General features: G+C 38.7%; 1 protein-coding gene across 3 annotated transcripts in view; it reads right to left on the reverse strand.

Moving 5' to 3' along the window:
• The window catches only part of TENM3 (teneurin transmembrane protein 3), a 417,392-nt gene that overhangs the window by 158,504 nt on the left and 243,002 nt on the right, over positions 1 to 15,886 (reverse strand). For all 3 annotated transcript variants that reach the window (XM_082759677.1, XM_082759679.1, XM_082759678.1), the window contains one exon: positions 12,044 to 12,253. In XM_082759677.1, coding sequence (XP_082615803.1) covers positions 12,044 to 12,253 — 210 coding nt within the window. The remainder of the gene's footprint in view (positions 1 to 12,043; positions 12,254 to 15,886) is intronic.

Below are 15,886 nucleotides of genomic sequence, written 5' to 3' on the forward strand. Positions count from 1 at the left end.
ACAAGGCTTCAGTAACAACTTTATATTTTATCTCCTGAAACATGCATCATAAAGACTTGAGAAATATTATCTTTGACTTACCCAGGTAAATATGCTAAAAATGATGCATAGCTAGAGACACATAAGATATCAAAGGACTTGCAAATTGAAGCTTAAGGAGGACCAATTATTGTTTCTATTGGTGGATACTTTTTTTTTTTTCCTGAGCATTATTTTATATTTTAACGTCAAGAAGATGAAAATGTTCAAGTGCTACCTTCTGCTTTTTCAGTGCCAGTAAAAAATATTATTACATTAACTAATGGAAAAAACAGACCTTTGGACAGTTGCAGCATGTTTACAATCACAACCAACCTTTTTACTAATATACTGCTGCTTTAAGATGCTGTCTTTCAGCTTTTCCGTTTTTATCACCCCCATCTAGAGTGCCTGCTGGCAAACCAGCAGCACGTCAGAAATGGGTGAAGAACATGAAGATATACAAGTGTGAATTTCATGAAGTCTGTTGCTCCCACTATGCTGTATACATTTGGCCAGTGAAACAATGTCAGTACTTTGCTTCAAAACCCCATGTTGTGCATCTCATCCCAGTAGCAATTACAGCAAGAGTCCAGCTGTAAAAACCCGATGGAGTTGCTGTGCAGATCCAGAGAATCAAAAGCACAATTCATTAGAAGTGCTTCACTTGCTTTCCGAAGCATTTTCAGTACAGGCATACGACACAGGGAGAGAGGTACAAGGTCACCCCTGTTCTCGCCTTTTCCCCACTCAACAGAGGGCAAACCAGCACAAGGTAACCCAGAAACTCCAGATCACCCCAGACACCATTTTACAGCATTCCTCAGTGCAGTGCATGACACCACGGAGGAGAAAGAAGGGTGCACACGACCAAAAATCCTTGTGTTTTTTGGAAGTAAGAATGAACAAAACATACACATCCTCTTACACTGATTAATTACTAGAAACAAAGCCAAGGGAAAGCTGTAGCCTTCTTTGAAGCTTTCTGAATGAGCTACAAGAATCAAATGCCAGCAGCTGACACTTTTTCCTCAGTGATCACCGAGCCAGCCTTCTGTATATTCAGCTATCATAACATATGTTTCTGAAGAAATACATTCAGTTATAAGTTGCTTGCCTGAGTACTACAGTGTTCAATTAAAACTTTAAGAAATGCATGCAATATAGTGTTTGAAAGAAAATTTCACGTGCATTCTCTGGGTTACGGCAGCGATGGGGAGAGTTTACTGCTAATTACTGTAAAACAGACTACGTATCAACACTAAGACACGTTAGGCTGATGACAGAATTTACAGCAACTCTTCCTTTAATTTGCAATTACCCTGCACTTAAAGTATTTCTGAATGAAATTTTTTTACTACAACAAATTGTCCCGTTGCACACACACAACTGTTCTTTTTATTCAGTAGCATGCTGCTAACTGTTACAAGACTTATATGCTAGAGAAGAATAGCAATGAAGAGGCAAATTAATTCAGTTTTCTGTAACTGTAGTAGGGACACCAGTGTAAACATCCAGTATTCCCATGGAGAGAATATTTTCAGTCCTTTGTACTAAATGATCAACAGCTTAACAGAAAGAAACATCCTTGCATTTTCTTTTTCTGGCTCAGCGAATGGATCTCATACCTATGAATTCTTATGATTAAAATAATTCTACCAATTACTTTGCTACATTCCACTATGCATAGTCAAGTATGTAATGCAATAAACTATGCCTGAATGGTCTGTTTACCCCACAGCAAGTTACAAGGAAAACTCTTTCCCCTTAAAGGACTTGTCTCTTTGGAATGCGCAAGCTGGCAAAAAGCCAGGGGAAGCTGGTGTTTAAGCAACCAAGACTGAGCAGTGCCTGTGTGCATTGCAATCTCAGCCAACCGCAGTAAATGTTATTGGAGTTTTTGTGCTGTAAAATTGCTGCTTTCATGCCCACTGCATCTGACAATAGGAATCCTTGGCCTTGGATGAGAGAGGAAGGCTGATGTGCCTTCTAGTCAGATCTCTGCATCCTTAAAAAGTAGGGTTACTACTCCTGTGTACTCCTAATGGGTTAGTGACAAAGAAATTCATGTCAATGCTACGTCCAGACGCAGAAAGATACTAAATGGAGAAGCCTTTTCTGGATGAAGCATAAGAGCAGAGAAACTATGCTTTATGCATAGCGCTGAAGCTTTTAAAATAATTGATGATACTTAAAAAGATAAAGGATATTCAAGGCGTTAACGTGTTTAGCCTTACACTTTCCAAAGCACCACTGAGATTAGCTCTGTTAAGATTTCACAATCGCCCAATGCACATCTATTTATTTATTGTTTGCTTACTGACTCAAGTGTAAAATCCTCAGTATTTCTCTTGTGAAAGACTGCGTCAGGCATCTGCCAATAGAATCTGCGAGTCCTGTTTACTTCCAGTGAGCAGCGTGTTCAAAGCACTCCAACGTCATCCTCCAACTTACAGCCAGACAGAACTGAGTGCATATGGAAGCCAAAGGCCAGCAAGGAAACAAATCACATTTCTTATTTTGGTCAAATGCTTTTTTTGTTTGTTTGTTTGTTTGTTTTTTTCCCCCCTTACAGTGACCATTCCAACACTACAGAATACGAGTGCTGTAGTTGTACCACAACAACTTGCTTCATGCAGTAGTTAACATTCAGCAGCACCTTAAATTTACTCCAAAAGCAACCTGGCTTTCCTCAGAACCACAGAATCATGTATCGGCATTCAGCAGAACTAAGGAATAAATTAGGTACTTTATCTGTTTGCACAGCTCTTTTTCTTCAGTGGTAACAAAGGACTCAGTTGCAGTTGAAGGAAGGAAGTTTTCGGCAATCAGTGGGACTGGATAGTACGTGGTGTCCTTACTAAATGTCTAAGTTTTATATCAACCCGGTAGACGTGCACTGCTCTGCAAAGCACCAGCTCCTCACAATAACCAGGGTTACATGAACTAATTTTAATTCGACTAAAACAAAAAATTAAATGACTGACTGCACTTTTACATCTGGGAAAAAAATAAAATTAAAAAAACCCACACACCACCACCCCAATTACAAGCAGCTTGAAGTCTAAGACACCAGAAGACAAAAACAAACAAACTGCCAAAAACAACAACAAAACACCACCAAAGAAATTATTAAAACTTCACAACTTTCAACTCACTGTAGGTTTCTGGGGAAACTACTGAATTCTCACAGCTATCCGGGCTCACTGAGCATCAGAGCTGCCAGGAAGTGTTGTTTGTACAACTGTAAGTTCAGGCTGTCGCCACTCAATGGCGAACAAATGGCAGCATGTGTGAGATCTGCAGCGCTCTCTTCCCAAATGACATGTTTAAAAAAAGGTTTTGTAGTGCAGTACAGAGTTAAAATATTAGACCTTTCCCTGAAATAATATCATGAAAAATAATGAATACAGGAGTTTGATGCAGTGATGCGAGTCGCTTGCATCTGATCCTGACCTCCCACAAGCGATTTGCTGTGCACTTTCACGCCTTCCGTACCCCTGGGTACCCACGGAGGTTGGAAGTCAGCCTAAGCAGCAGCTGGGTGAAGTCCTCAGCTTTGTAATTTATAACAAAAATAAACTTCCTATGTGACTGTTTCCTTCTCCTTTTAGCTTCTGTCTCATAAATTAACTTCTCCTATAAATTTGTTAGAGCCTACTTTTCCCTGAAAGAACCATCCATCCTCGCTCCCGCCTGCGACTTCAGGTTCTCCCATTAACCAACTGCAAGGGAACTTAAATGCAAGCTCCTTGTCTTGCAATTAGGAATGCCTGTTCTGTAATCAACAGAGCCAAAGGAAATGATCTGTGTGCAAGCGTTGACAAGGAGGGAAGGGATGCATTTTTGACTCCCTGGTTCATATATACTCCCAGGTACAAGTTTGCTCAGTCTAAGCTACGTGACATTTGGATGCGGCTTTTTTTCCTTCAAGAAACTTATATTCTGTATTTGTATTTCAGAATTAAATTCTCTTCACAGATTTTCTTGCATGATTTTTTATCATACGATTTTTGACGGGGAAGGGAGGAGGGGAGGAGATGTCTCTGCATCGGATCATATCCGCAATACGATGCACAGTTGGCAGGTTGTCCCATCTGGCATGCATTCGAGTATAAGACGGATAATTTGTCACTCTGAATCCTTTGAGTTGTGAAGAGGCCGAAATCATCTTTGGAAAGATATTTTGCAGCTAATGATACAGGAGGTGTGGGGGAGACTGTTCTTTGAAGGCTACAAAGGCCACAATCTGAGGAGAAATAATTGGTCTTGGCTCTTCTATTAAGTAACAGAGATCGAAAACTACAAAACTCTTTAAGAGAAAAACATGACTTACAACAATCAGATATGAGAACTAATTGCCCACCGCTTTGCAAAATTTGATTTTGGAGGGGTGAGGGTGAGATTGGGTAACTTTAATTTGCTCTTGGCAAACAGACTGAATGCTTAATTAAACTGAACAAATGTACATTTTTGTACATTAAGAGAACAATGTTGACAGAAGTTTGGCTTAAAAACCAAAGAAAAAGGATAAAAAGATGGATTCATGAAATTGAAATCAAATATCAAAAAAGGGATCAAAAATAAATTGGCTAGCAGTCATGACATTTTTTTTTTTTTAGCTTTCTAAAGCAGCTATATTTGCCCCAAGCATGTGGAATAGATAAATTTGTCGATCTGTACCTAAAGGATATTGGCCTCCCTGCACTGCCTGATTTTTGAATGTAAGAGATAAAATGCTTCTGTACCTACTGAGGAAACAGTGCAAGCACTGCTACACAGCGGTTGAAATATAAGTCCCTGGTCTCAGAAAAAAAAAAGTCTGTGTGTATTTTTACAGAACGAACTTATTCTGTATTTACAGAAAGCATGTCAAATACCTCTATTAAGCACCACGAGCATTTTGAGTCTATGGGTATCAAACACGAAATATTCACGAGTATGCATGTGCCCAGAAGACACTGTCAGTTTTCACTGAGAATAGGGAACCTCATTTTGTCATTCTGCAGGACATAAAATGGTTCAGCAAGCGGGAAGGGCTGTTTTGTAACACAGGACAAGTTGCAGTTTTCTGTCAAATGCAAACAGACAATGCACTGCAATGTGTACACTGCTAATGAACAGCCTTACCACAGCTCAGTATGATAACCTCTGTTATGAACTACAAAGTCATGTACACCTGATTTGAAAAATACTCACAGATATTACTAGAAAAGCTCCAGGAGGTTATCTCAGTCTGCCTTTTCCAGGGCGAATGGAAGCTCAGCCTCCGCAGCATGATTCTGACCTTTTTATTTATTTTAATTTGATGTTACAGGTGACAGAGCTTCTGTCATTTCCCTTGGGATAGCCTCAGATATCTTAATTCAGTTCACTGCTAGACAGTTCTTCCTGATACTCTGCCTAATCTTTCCTTTCCTTATTTCCATTCTATTGCTTTAATTGCATCTCCATGTGGTACACAAAATGCTCCCATCTTGAGATACAGTTTCCCCTTTGTCAGGGCTTAATTACACCTTAGGCTATGTACTGACTACAAGTTTTGTTCCCTTACCTATTTCCATAGATGAATATCTCTACCCCCTTAACTGTTTTCATTCCGATGAATCTGAACAGCAGACTAACCAAAAACAATACTAGAAGCAGTAATTAAAGAACTTGACGGTAATTTTGAAAAAGCAAGAGGCTCAAAGTCGTACCTTATACTCCCTCGATGCAATGTCTACAACTCCATCTTTTCTGATGCATTTGTATGCCCAGCTCAAACTGTACTCATTAGATCACGCAGCAAATGTTTATCTGATTTGCTGTTCAGTATCACTAAAATTCTCCAGCACCTCAATTTTTTTTTTCTTGAACATTCTGTATCTCAGACCAGCTTAGATTTTTCAGTTCTAATATCACTGTATGAGTTTCTGGCCATACAATTAATGATCTTTCCTTGTCCTTTCCTATTAACTTCTTGTCCCCAGTTGGCACTCAGAACTCTCACTATTTAGTATCATTGGGAAATTTTATTAGTGCCATTTTTACTCCTTCATCCATATAATTAATGATGATGTTAAATAAAACCAAGATTATAGCATATCCCCATGATGTTCTTTAACACAACTTCTAGTTTGATCTATTATTCTTAATTTATTATCATAGACTACTTCAAACCAAACGAGTCTGAATTCATTTTTCAAGCAAAATGTCTTTGGACCAGTGTCAGACCTGAAGACAAATTTTATGCACTGACACAACAATGACAAAATTTATCATGAATTATGAGATATGAGATGAAAAAAAATAATTCAATGAACAATGCTTAAGATGACAATGAAAATAAGGTGCTTGGACACCTATGGAGTTTGCAGGGAGTTAGAAGGACTGCCAGTTCTAAGAATGATGGAGAGAAAAATGAGCAAATTTATGTTTCACCAAAAAAGCCCAAACAGCTTCTAAGTGTTTGATCTTAACCCGTCATGTTTGTGTTGCCTTCTCCCCCAGCAGTTTTTTCCTCTCCTTTTGTTCCCCAATAGTCAGAACTAAATTGCTCTTTATTGTCTGACTGGTGACAGCCTGGCCACTCAGTTCTAGTTCAGTATCGTATGTGGTTTCCCTTGTGGAGGAATGACAGCAAGGAAGGAAAGAATGAGAGCTGGGAAGTATTCTGAAGGCACTAAAACAGGACTGCCAGGAAGCCTGTGGACCCAAGGACCATGAGATCCTCCTAAGATGTTGGCTACGACTGACTAAACTTCTGTGGGTCTTTTCAGTGTTCAACTTCTCACAAGCCAGTGGAGGTATAGAGAGGAAAATTATAGTCCCCTGCTTCTGAGGCAAAACAGGAGGTCTTCCTACCCTCACAGGAGCAACTGCAAGAGCTACAAGTGAGGAAAAGATGCCTTAAGGCCACTTGCCTCTATCGCTAACTTTTAACACAGATCCCTGTACGTACTTCCACTCACCCTTCAATTTTATTTTGTTGTGGGAAGGAAAACACAGAAGTGGGAAGAAGAGGAAATGGCAGATTGCTTAGTTATGGTGGTATATATTAACTGTGATATCTTGGCAGAAAAATAGAACATGACAGCTGAAGGGAAAATCCGAGGTATAACCAACAAAACTAAAAAAAAATCCATACCTATGCTTTGTACATGCCTTGCATTCCTTCATTACTGCTGTCAGGCTGGAGCTTTTGGCCTGTATTCACTCAGCTGCTTGTAGAAAAGCCAAATGTTTCAACTTTGGATTTTTGACATTGTACTATGAGAAAATAGTAATAATTTCTGTATGATAGATACTTTTGTACCAAACTCTAATGAGTCACCATGAACAAAAGCCCTCGGACTATGACTAAAAGAGAATTATGCCATGGAGTATTTGGTATCTGTAGAGTTATGGCATCAAACACTGAGACCTCTGGATATGAATATTTCTTGTATATTGTCATTCTCCCAGCTGTTTCATATTATTTTTCTCTTTAATAAACTAAAACTCAAGAGTCGTGCTCTAGATTCCCAAACTTCCTCTCTCTGCAGGAAAGGTTAGCTGTTTTGAACTGAAAAGCCCATCAATCTGCAACTCCCATGTGGCTAGAGCAAAGTCTTGTTTGTTTTGCATCACCTGGCAGATCCTTGATCAAGGACAACTGAAAAAGCATTTTGTATTAAATTGGAATTTAGTTCAAATCTTCCCATCAGCTGAACTATCACTACAAACTGTTATGAGAACCTTGAACAACTTAAATGTTCGAATACACTGTGCAAATGCTGCTGTCAAATACATCTTTCCCTATTTTGCATTTGATGGTTCTGCCATAATGTTTCCTATTTAGGGGTAAAAATCCCCAGATCTGAATTTAATTCAGACTCTTCATCTCCACTGTCAGAAGTAAGCATTAACATTTAACTGTATCTTTTCTTCGTAGTGTTTACTTAACCAAAGAACTTAGTACTGCATTTTCCTTTATGCTACATGTCTGTGTTGAAAGATAAGCTACTACTAATTTCAATAAATTCCCCTCCAAATTCTGACTAATCTGTCGTTTTTTGGTGGAAAGAGATTAAGAAGCTTATCAAGATACTTAAATACTGACTTTACATGACTTCTATTGTTTATAAGCAGACTATTACATAAAGAAAGCTTCTCCACACCTCAGTCATGTTCAAGAATCCTTTCCTCCCAGCTCCTAGTTCATTCTCCCTCTCACTTAAACTGTTCCCTCTTCCCTGCAGACCTATTCAGCTGCCCCTGTTTCTTATAAATCAGTTCACTATTCATTCTAAGAACAATTTGAAATTTTCAGAAGTTCTTAAAAATGCTTTTATAAAACTAGTAAATTGTTCTGAAATCAGTAGACAAATAGGCTGACTGATGGAACAGAGTCAGCAGAGTCAGACTGAGCTGCTCTGTGGAGAAAAGAAAAAACAAAATGTAGAGTAAATTGGAGGTGCTATGTAGAGGAACACTGCTATGACTGATGGTCCTGCTATTTATCTTCTCCTGAATTTTACTGCTATGAAAAACCTCTTTAATAGAAATGAAACGTCTCCTAGCAAACTGCACACAACAGTCCTCACTTGATAACATTTTTTAAAGCTACCAGCAATACCTCCACAAAGACTTTTTCTCCTCATGTGGTAAGTATGCAACAACTGAAATTAGTCTCTTGCAGCTAATTCCTTAAATGAAAGCTAATTCCTGTTGGTCAACAAAAGAAACTAATCAAACCCAAATGCTTAAATTAATACAACTCTAACTATATAATCAGATCCTTTAAATTTTGAGTGGGTTGCTACATTCACCAAATAGACGAAAAGAAAACAAACAGATGTTTATGTAGACCAAAGAAAAGGTAATCTCACTTCCTATTCACAAAAAGCCAATAAAACTCAGAACAGTTCAGTAATATTATTATTTTCCATTGTTACCTTTTCCAACCTAAAAGCTTCAAAAGTGATTCCTCTTTCCCCCAGTTAATATAAATATTGGACAAAAACATCAAGAATATAGCACTGGAGTTATTTTTACCCATGAAAATTAAATAGCATGGAAAGCTGCTTTTGCATCTAGATGCATTAAAAGAAGAGCAGTGAAAAAATAACGTCCTTCTGTGAAAGGGAAGTGTACTCCTGCTGTATTACTTAGCATTTTAGCTCCTATGAAGAAAGGCTGAGAGCTGGGAATGTTCAGCCTGAAGAAGAGAAGGCTCTGGGGAGATCTCGTTGGGGCCTTTCAGTACTTAAAGAGGGCTTATAAAAAAGATGGGCGGATAGCAAAAAGGACAAGGAAAGGACAAGGGGAAATGGTGTTAAACTAAAAGAGGGTAGATTTAGTTCAGAGGTTAGGAGGAAATTCTTCACTCTGAGGGTGGTGAGGCACTCGCACGGGTTGCCCAGAGAAGCTGTGGATGCCCCATCCCTGGAGGTGTTCAAGGCCAGGCTGGATGGGGCTTTGAGCAACTAGTGGGTGTCATCCCTGCCCATGGCAGGGGGCTTGGAAGTAGATTATCTTTAACGTCCCTTCCAACCCAAACCATTCTATGATTCTATGCTAAAAAGAAAATACAACCCAAATAAGATTGTACCAATGGTCACAATATAACAACCTTTACTTTCCAGAGCAGATCTGGAGAGATCTACCTACAGGTGAAAAGGCTAGGCAGCAATACATATCATTAAGTAGAAGACAGTTATAGCTATCTTAGAAATTATTAGCTTTAATAATCAAATTCTACTGCTGCCTGTTTTTATAGAAGCGTATATTTTTCCTTTCTGATCGGCCAGCAGTTTAAGATATGAGAAAACAACCCTACGCAAAGCAAGTAGATCTTCCAAGCGACATTCATATACACGAGGGATGCAAGCATTCCGTTTCTCAGGTAATGCAATCCTTGATCCTGCAGCTGACTGCTACCAAAACACCTATGGTTTTCTTCCGTTCCAGAAGAAAAAAGAGAAATCCTGCTTAAATTTTGGCCATCACTGATACAGTACCTGTGGTTAGCAAATTGATGCACTGCTAAAAACAAGTCTGATCTTGTGGGGAGAAAGATCATTAACTGTATTATATGACTGCCAGCACTACTAGATTAGGAGTGTATACATATATACACATCACAGATTTAATTCTTTGACAGCATGAAGAAGGAACTGCAAGCATTTCCACTGGACATACACACTGAAGGGGTGAATTGCAGGTATCTGCAGACAGAGGAGATGGGAAACATAGCAAGGAGAAGGGAGGGGAAAAATGAACACGTACTTACAGATGAGTTACTTTTCTGCTTAGACACAGTCTCACCAAGGACAACTCTCTTAACACACACCACAGTGATAACCCTTGTTCCGCTTGCTATCAAAAAAAACCCACACCACCCTTATTTTGTCCTGCTGAAAGCCCAAGATTTGACTTGCTGTGGGATCAGCTGAACTTGTTTTCACTTGCCTGGAGTGTAAAGGATTACGGAACATTCCTCAAGGTTGATAAATTCAGACTGGCAAGCAATTCTTGAAAATTTACAAAGCAGCGAAGTGCCAAAACCTAGAGGAATAACGAACACTTACTACTTGTTCCTAAGGCTTTCTAAGAGGCTAGGAGGTGTAAACAGTTCATGCCAAATATTCAAAAATTTTTAGCAGCTTTCTCTTGCTATTGCATATTTCATTTGTAAAGGAAGGGCTGGTAGATAGGGGAGCAATCTAAATGTATTGACTTATTGAACTAAACCAGTCTACCTTTTGGATAATGCATACATTGTCTAACAAATTTCATATTCATTGACACAAAAGAAATGAGACATCTGCATAACATACCCTGCATTATGTATTACCGTGCTTTTGAGGGTTCCTCACAGATTAAATATTGAACAAGTTGAATGTGCAAAAATAAACCTGTTATTTTTAAAGAACATAATTTAAGCATCTAACATAGCAACCTTAATTCATCCTTGAGAGCATAATGTTTTTCCAGAAAAAAAAAAAAAAAACACAAAACAAAAAAAAAACACAAAACAAAACACAAAAACAAAACACAAACAACACACACAAAAACTTGTCAGATTCATGTGCTCAACTGCTCTTAGCAGGTTTGTTTAGACACAACAACAAAGTTGCACTCAAAGGTAGGAAGACAACACTGCGTTTTTGGTCTGCAAAGTAATTCTGTCCAACAAACTGGCATGCATTCCGTAGGTAAAATACTTCTGCAAACCCCCTCTAGTGGCTCATCTGTAGGACAGTTTGTTGCAATCAAACGACAGAAATTCTAAAAAACCAACCTCTTGTTCTAGTCTTGTTCCAAGCCTTGCTGATCTACTGGGGAAGGACCATGCATCAACAAATTAGTCTTCCAGTCTGCTAACACCAATATATTCAAACATACAACAAAAACGGAACCACATGGATATTATTTTTTATGTTAAAAAGGTAAAGATTTGTTTTCCTACAGCAAGATGTATACACAGGCACTCACATTTCACATACATGTTACTTTAATTGGTTACTCATGTTAGCTGGGAGTATTAGCTCTGGAAACATACATTAGCTCCCTTTTTCCTTCCTTAACATACACTGCTCTATCCAGTAATGCACAAATCCTCTTCTCTTGCTCACAGTGAAACTAAAGGAACTATTGGAACCTGTTGAACTTGATGAGGTAGTAAAATATCCTTTTTACATTATTCTGAAGCTAAACATCATGACAGTTTAACGAACTTTATCCTATCCTTTAGAAAGTGTAAGTAAAGATTAGTCACTTGCAATAAATTGCATTACATAAGAAATCATCAATGGCTGTTGTTTCATATAAGTATAGCATTTTAAAGTTACTTGAATGAGCTTCTAAACATTATAAGATACTTTCTACTCTTGCTTATCCTACAGTATTTTTACAGTACAGACATTATTTGCAAAATTTCATGTAAAATCAGTTTAAAATATAAAATCATTTATATATCTTAACTTTTTATTAGGCAATTTTGTAAGAGGATGGAAAATAAAAGGGTATTCAAACTATGGACAAAGCGTCCTCTTCTTACCATGACCTGGGACAGACACTGAAACAGTACCGGTCTGTACTAGATATGAGCTGGCAGTATAGTCCTCATCTGTATCAGAGTCCTGAACTGGCTGGCTGGCATTATTACTTAATAACCACCTCTGGTTGTCATGGAGATTGGGTGATGGAGGAGGGGAGTGTAAATGTTCAGTAACTGATGGACTAGATGAGGAGGATGGCATGGGAGGACCTATGAAAAAAATAAAAAAATAATTTAAAATATGGGTCAAGATATCATGCGAACAACAAATCAATTCTTTTTGCATCACTGAAAGGCAAATTGTCTACTTCAAACAATAAAAAGCAATGGAAAAAGAAAATATGACAATAGCAGGTAATAAACTGGTTTAAACGTTTTATAACATGTAACGCAATGCTACGACTTGCTATTTCAATGCACAGTGTCTATCGCTATCGAAATTCCAGTGTCTCTGCAAAACAGAATGACAGAAGAGTAGGTGCCAACAGAAATAAAATTTTTGCTGTAGAACCGGTTGGAAAATATAGTATTTTTTATTTTTTAAGCATTTATTTTCTTAGGCCACTGTCAAAACTGAAGCGATTCTGTTTTGTCTAGAGGATGTGAGTGTTTACATAACGCAGACATCCATGCATTACACTGCCTCCATTCTGCTCTCTCCTGCTGGGCGGATCAGCAGAACGAAAGTACTCAAATACATGGCTAAACACATGGCTTCCTCTTTCAGAGGGATACCTCCTGTAATAAAAGCTACTTAGGGAAGAAAATAATACAAATAAGCAGACAAACAGGAACAGTTTTCCAAGCTCTCAGATACAGAGAAACTCAAAGGCCTAAATTTCTACCATATGAGTTATCCTGACAGGAATTTAAGTTTTAACAGTATTTTTCAGATACAGATACTATTTAAAACCCATTAAAATGTTTCATCTGTCAAACTTGAGTCCATCTGCACGAGTTGTTTTTAAAACATGCATATGCAATAACCGCATCCCATTTCCACATCTTGAAAGTATCATAAAGACATCATGGAAGAAGACGAGTTTAAATAAAGCTTTAGGATATCATAACAACACATTTAGTCCTTCAATAAAACAATAATAAAACCCACAAAGCAGTAGAGAAAGAGTTACCTAATCTACCCTGCCAAGCATGGACACGACTCAAGATGGCGGCCGCCCTAACGCGTGTGGGCCTGGCATCCTGAAGAGCCGTCTCCCCTCAGGAGGGTCCCACTCCCAGCAGGCCTACACCAAGCATGAGCTGCAATGGTTGTTGCTCCTTCTTAATGATTTTTTTTTTTTTTTAATTATTATTTTTCAGAATTCCAGGAATGTTTTCCTGAGTAAATTAGGGCATTTACAAACAACTACCTCAAAGCAGGGCATCTGTCTCAAACATGTCCTCTTCTTAGGGGAAGTGCCAGTCAGTGTGGATCACTAGGATCCTTCGTACGTCACTTTGCTTGGGGATTGTGAGGACAGAGACTGAAGTGCACTGAAATAACTGGACTTCCACTCTTCAAAATGTAACACCCATATTTGTTCTGACATTGACCAGGTATTTGTTCTGCTCTCTGACATCTCTTTCAGGTGCTACAGTCAAGTGACATTTCCTTTTATTAGTTGGAAGAGTGAAGTTGATTGAGGCTAATGTAGCCAAGGTATTAGAGAATTTTCAGAACTTCTTATGACATCTGGTTTAGTATTTAATGTCTGTAAGACAAAGAAAAGATCCTGAAGAGCTTAGCAATGGTCGCCACCAATGCAGGGCTGCCAGAATCACCCCATGAGGCAGAAGGGACTATCCTAGTAATGACTGATTGTTCTGTGAATATGTTGCTCATGTATTACCCTCTTCCTTAAAAGACACGTCAACCTTGTGCCAGTGACCAAAGAAGCACATCCTGACCACTGAACGAGGACACCTGCTGCAAAGTTCTGGAGACTATGACCAAAATAGATCAGTGTGACCTAAGTGATGTGTCATGTGAATTACGGACAATTGCAGAAGGCTGGCACAATACTACTTGAAGTATCTCGGCTTATGTGGTACCGACCCTTGCTGTCTGCTCCTCAGGTCTTCTCTTAAGGTACAAGGAAACTATTCCCGCTCCGTGCTGAGGAGAGCACTCAAACTGCACACTATAATGACGAAGTGCTGATGCTGTAAAATTCTGCTTTCCTTCTCACAGCAGCAATGCACACTGGGAACCTGGACAGACCTCTGTACATGTGGAGTCCACCTGATCATCGGTACTAGCATCACTGTTTAACTCCATGGAAGCCTCCATGTTTTGTCAATGGAGACAGCAAAGCAGGTTTGAAGCTGACTGCGTAGTAATAGCAAGTAGGACAAGTATTTGGAGCCAGCAGGCTAAGAAATTTGGCAATCTCAGTATGATTCCTGTCCTGGCAAAAGCGTGGCAAGGAAAACATTCCCAGTGATGGAACTGAGTAGCCTCCATTTCCAACTTTTCTTTTCAATGCTGCACTGGGGCACAGTGCAAGCTGTGGTGGCAGTGGTGATCTTCCTCAGTTTTAGGGATGACAGCCAGCACAGAGAACCTTCAGTGCCAGTGCAGTGCAGTTTTAGCCAAGGGCAATATCGTTTGGATAACTAGTGCATAAGTCCTCAATGCCAAGACAGTGTTAACATGTATGGTACAAACTTTGTACCGCCTCCTTTCTGACTTTTTATTTTATTTTAATGGACCTTCAAGCCACCTCACTGTCACAGTTGGTAAATAGCGTACTTGACTATGCTCACTTGGAAGCACAGCACTATACCCGATGCACAGGACAAACAGATACAACTATAAACAAAAATTTGATTTTCTGTGCTCCTGGTAAATGAGTGTAATAGAGGGACAAATATTAAAATAGAGTTGACTTTTTAACCCCCATTGTGCTTTAGAAGCAGAAAACACTGCCAACAGTATTTAAAACCAGATTTAACTGTACATGGAGTAAGACTGCTGGACCACTTTAGAATAGAGTATTACATTGCCTGTGGGTAGGGAATTGTACCAGAAAATGAAGTAGCTTTATTACATAACGTTAAAAAACATAAAAATAAAAATAACCTGCACAGATACCATTCATAACTAAGAATCTAAATTTAAATTAAGGGGAAAAAAGAATGTTATTTCATTAGCTAATCATTTGTTTTTATAATACTCAGTAGTACAGTTATACTGGAGAGGTGCAGCACCTCTCAAAGTTAAATTTAAGTTTAATATAATAAATAATGCTGGCACCAGTAACTTCAATTAACTTCCCTCCATCTCCCTTGTACCCTAGCAAAATGACGCTAATTATTATTTATTTTTCCTTGCTTCCACATTCAGCACAGCCCATGACATAATATCTTAGAACTCTCTAACACACATTAGGTCCTAACCAACACAGTTCCCTGGAAAGAAATCAGTGAGAGCCCAGCCAAAAACTGTTTGCCTAATTCTTTCATGTCATTTACCTCTTCTCAAACTTGCAGTGAACAGCAATGTATATACTATTACCAATTGTAAAACTCAAGTTTAGTTCTGGAAGGAAAGTGAGCACTTACCATTAATCAAGTAACGCCTGTGTGAAACCCAAGGTTTATGTCTAGGGAAACAGCAAGGATGGGGGAATGACATTTTACAGTGTGCAGCTTGGGAATTTGGAAGTAGAGAGAGAATGCTTTTTCAAATCCAAGATAAAGCACTACCAGATTTTCTTGGTACACCTTGATTGTTTCATATTGCTTGCTTCAGTAACCTGAACTTCTTTTTGATAGCATTCTGAATGCTTTCTTCATTATGTACTCAAACTGATTTAGATAGTCACTGTATCTGATTTG

Source organism: Aythya marila (assembly GCF_965140915.1).
Source record: "Aythya marila genome assembly, chromosome: 4".
Lineage (NCBI taxonomy): Eukaryota > Metazoa > Chordata > Aves > Anseriformes > Anatidae > Aythya > Aythya marila.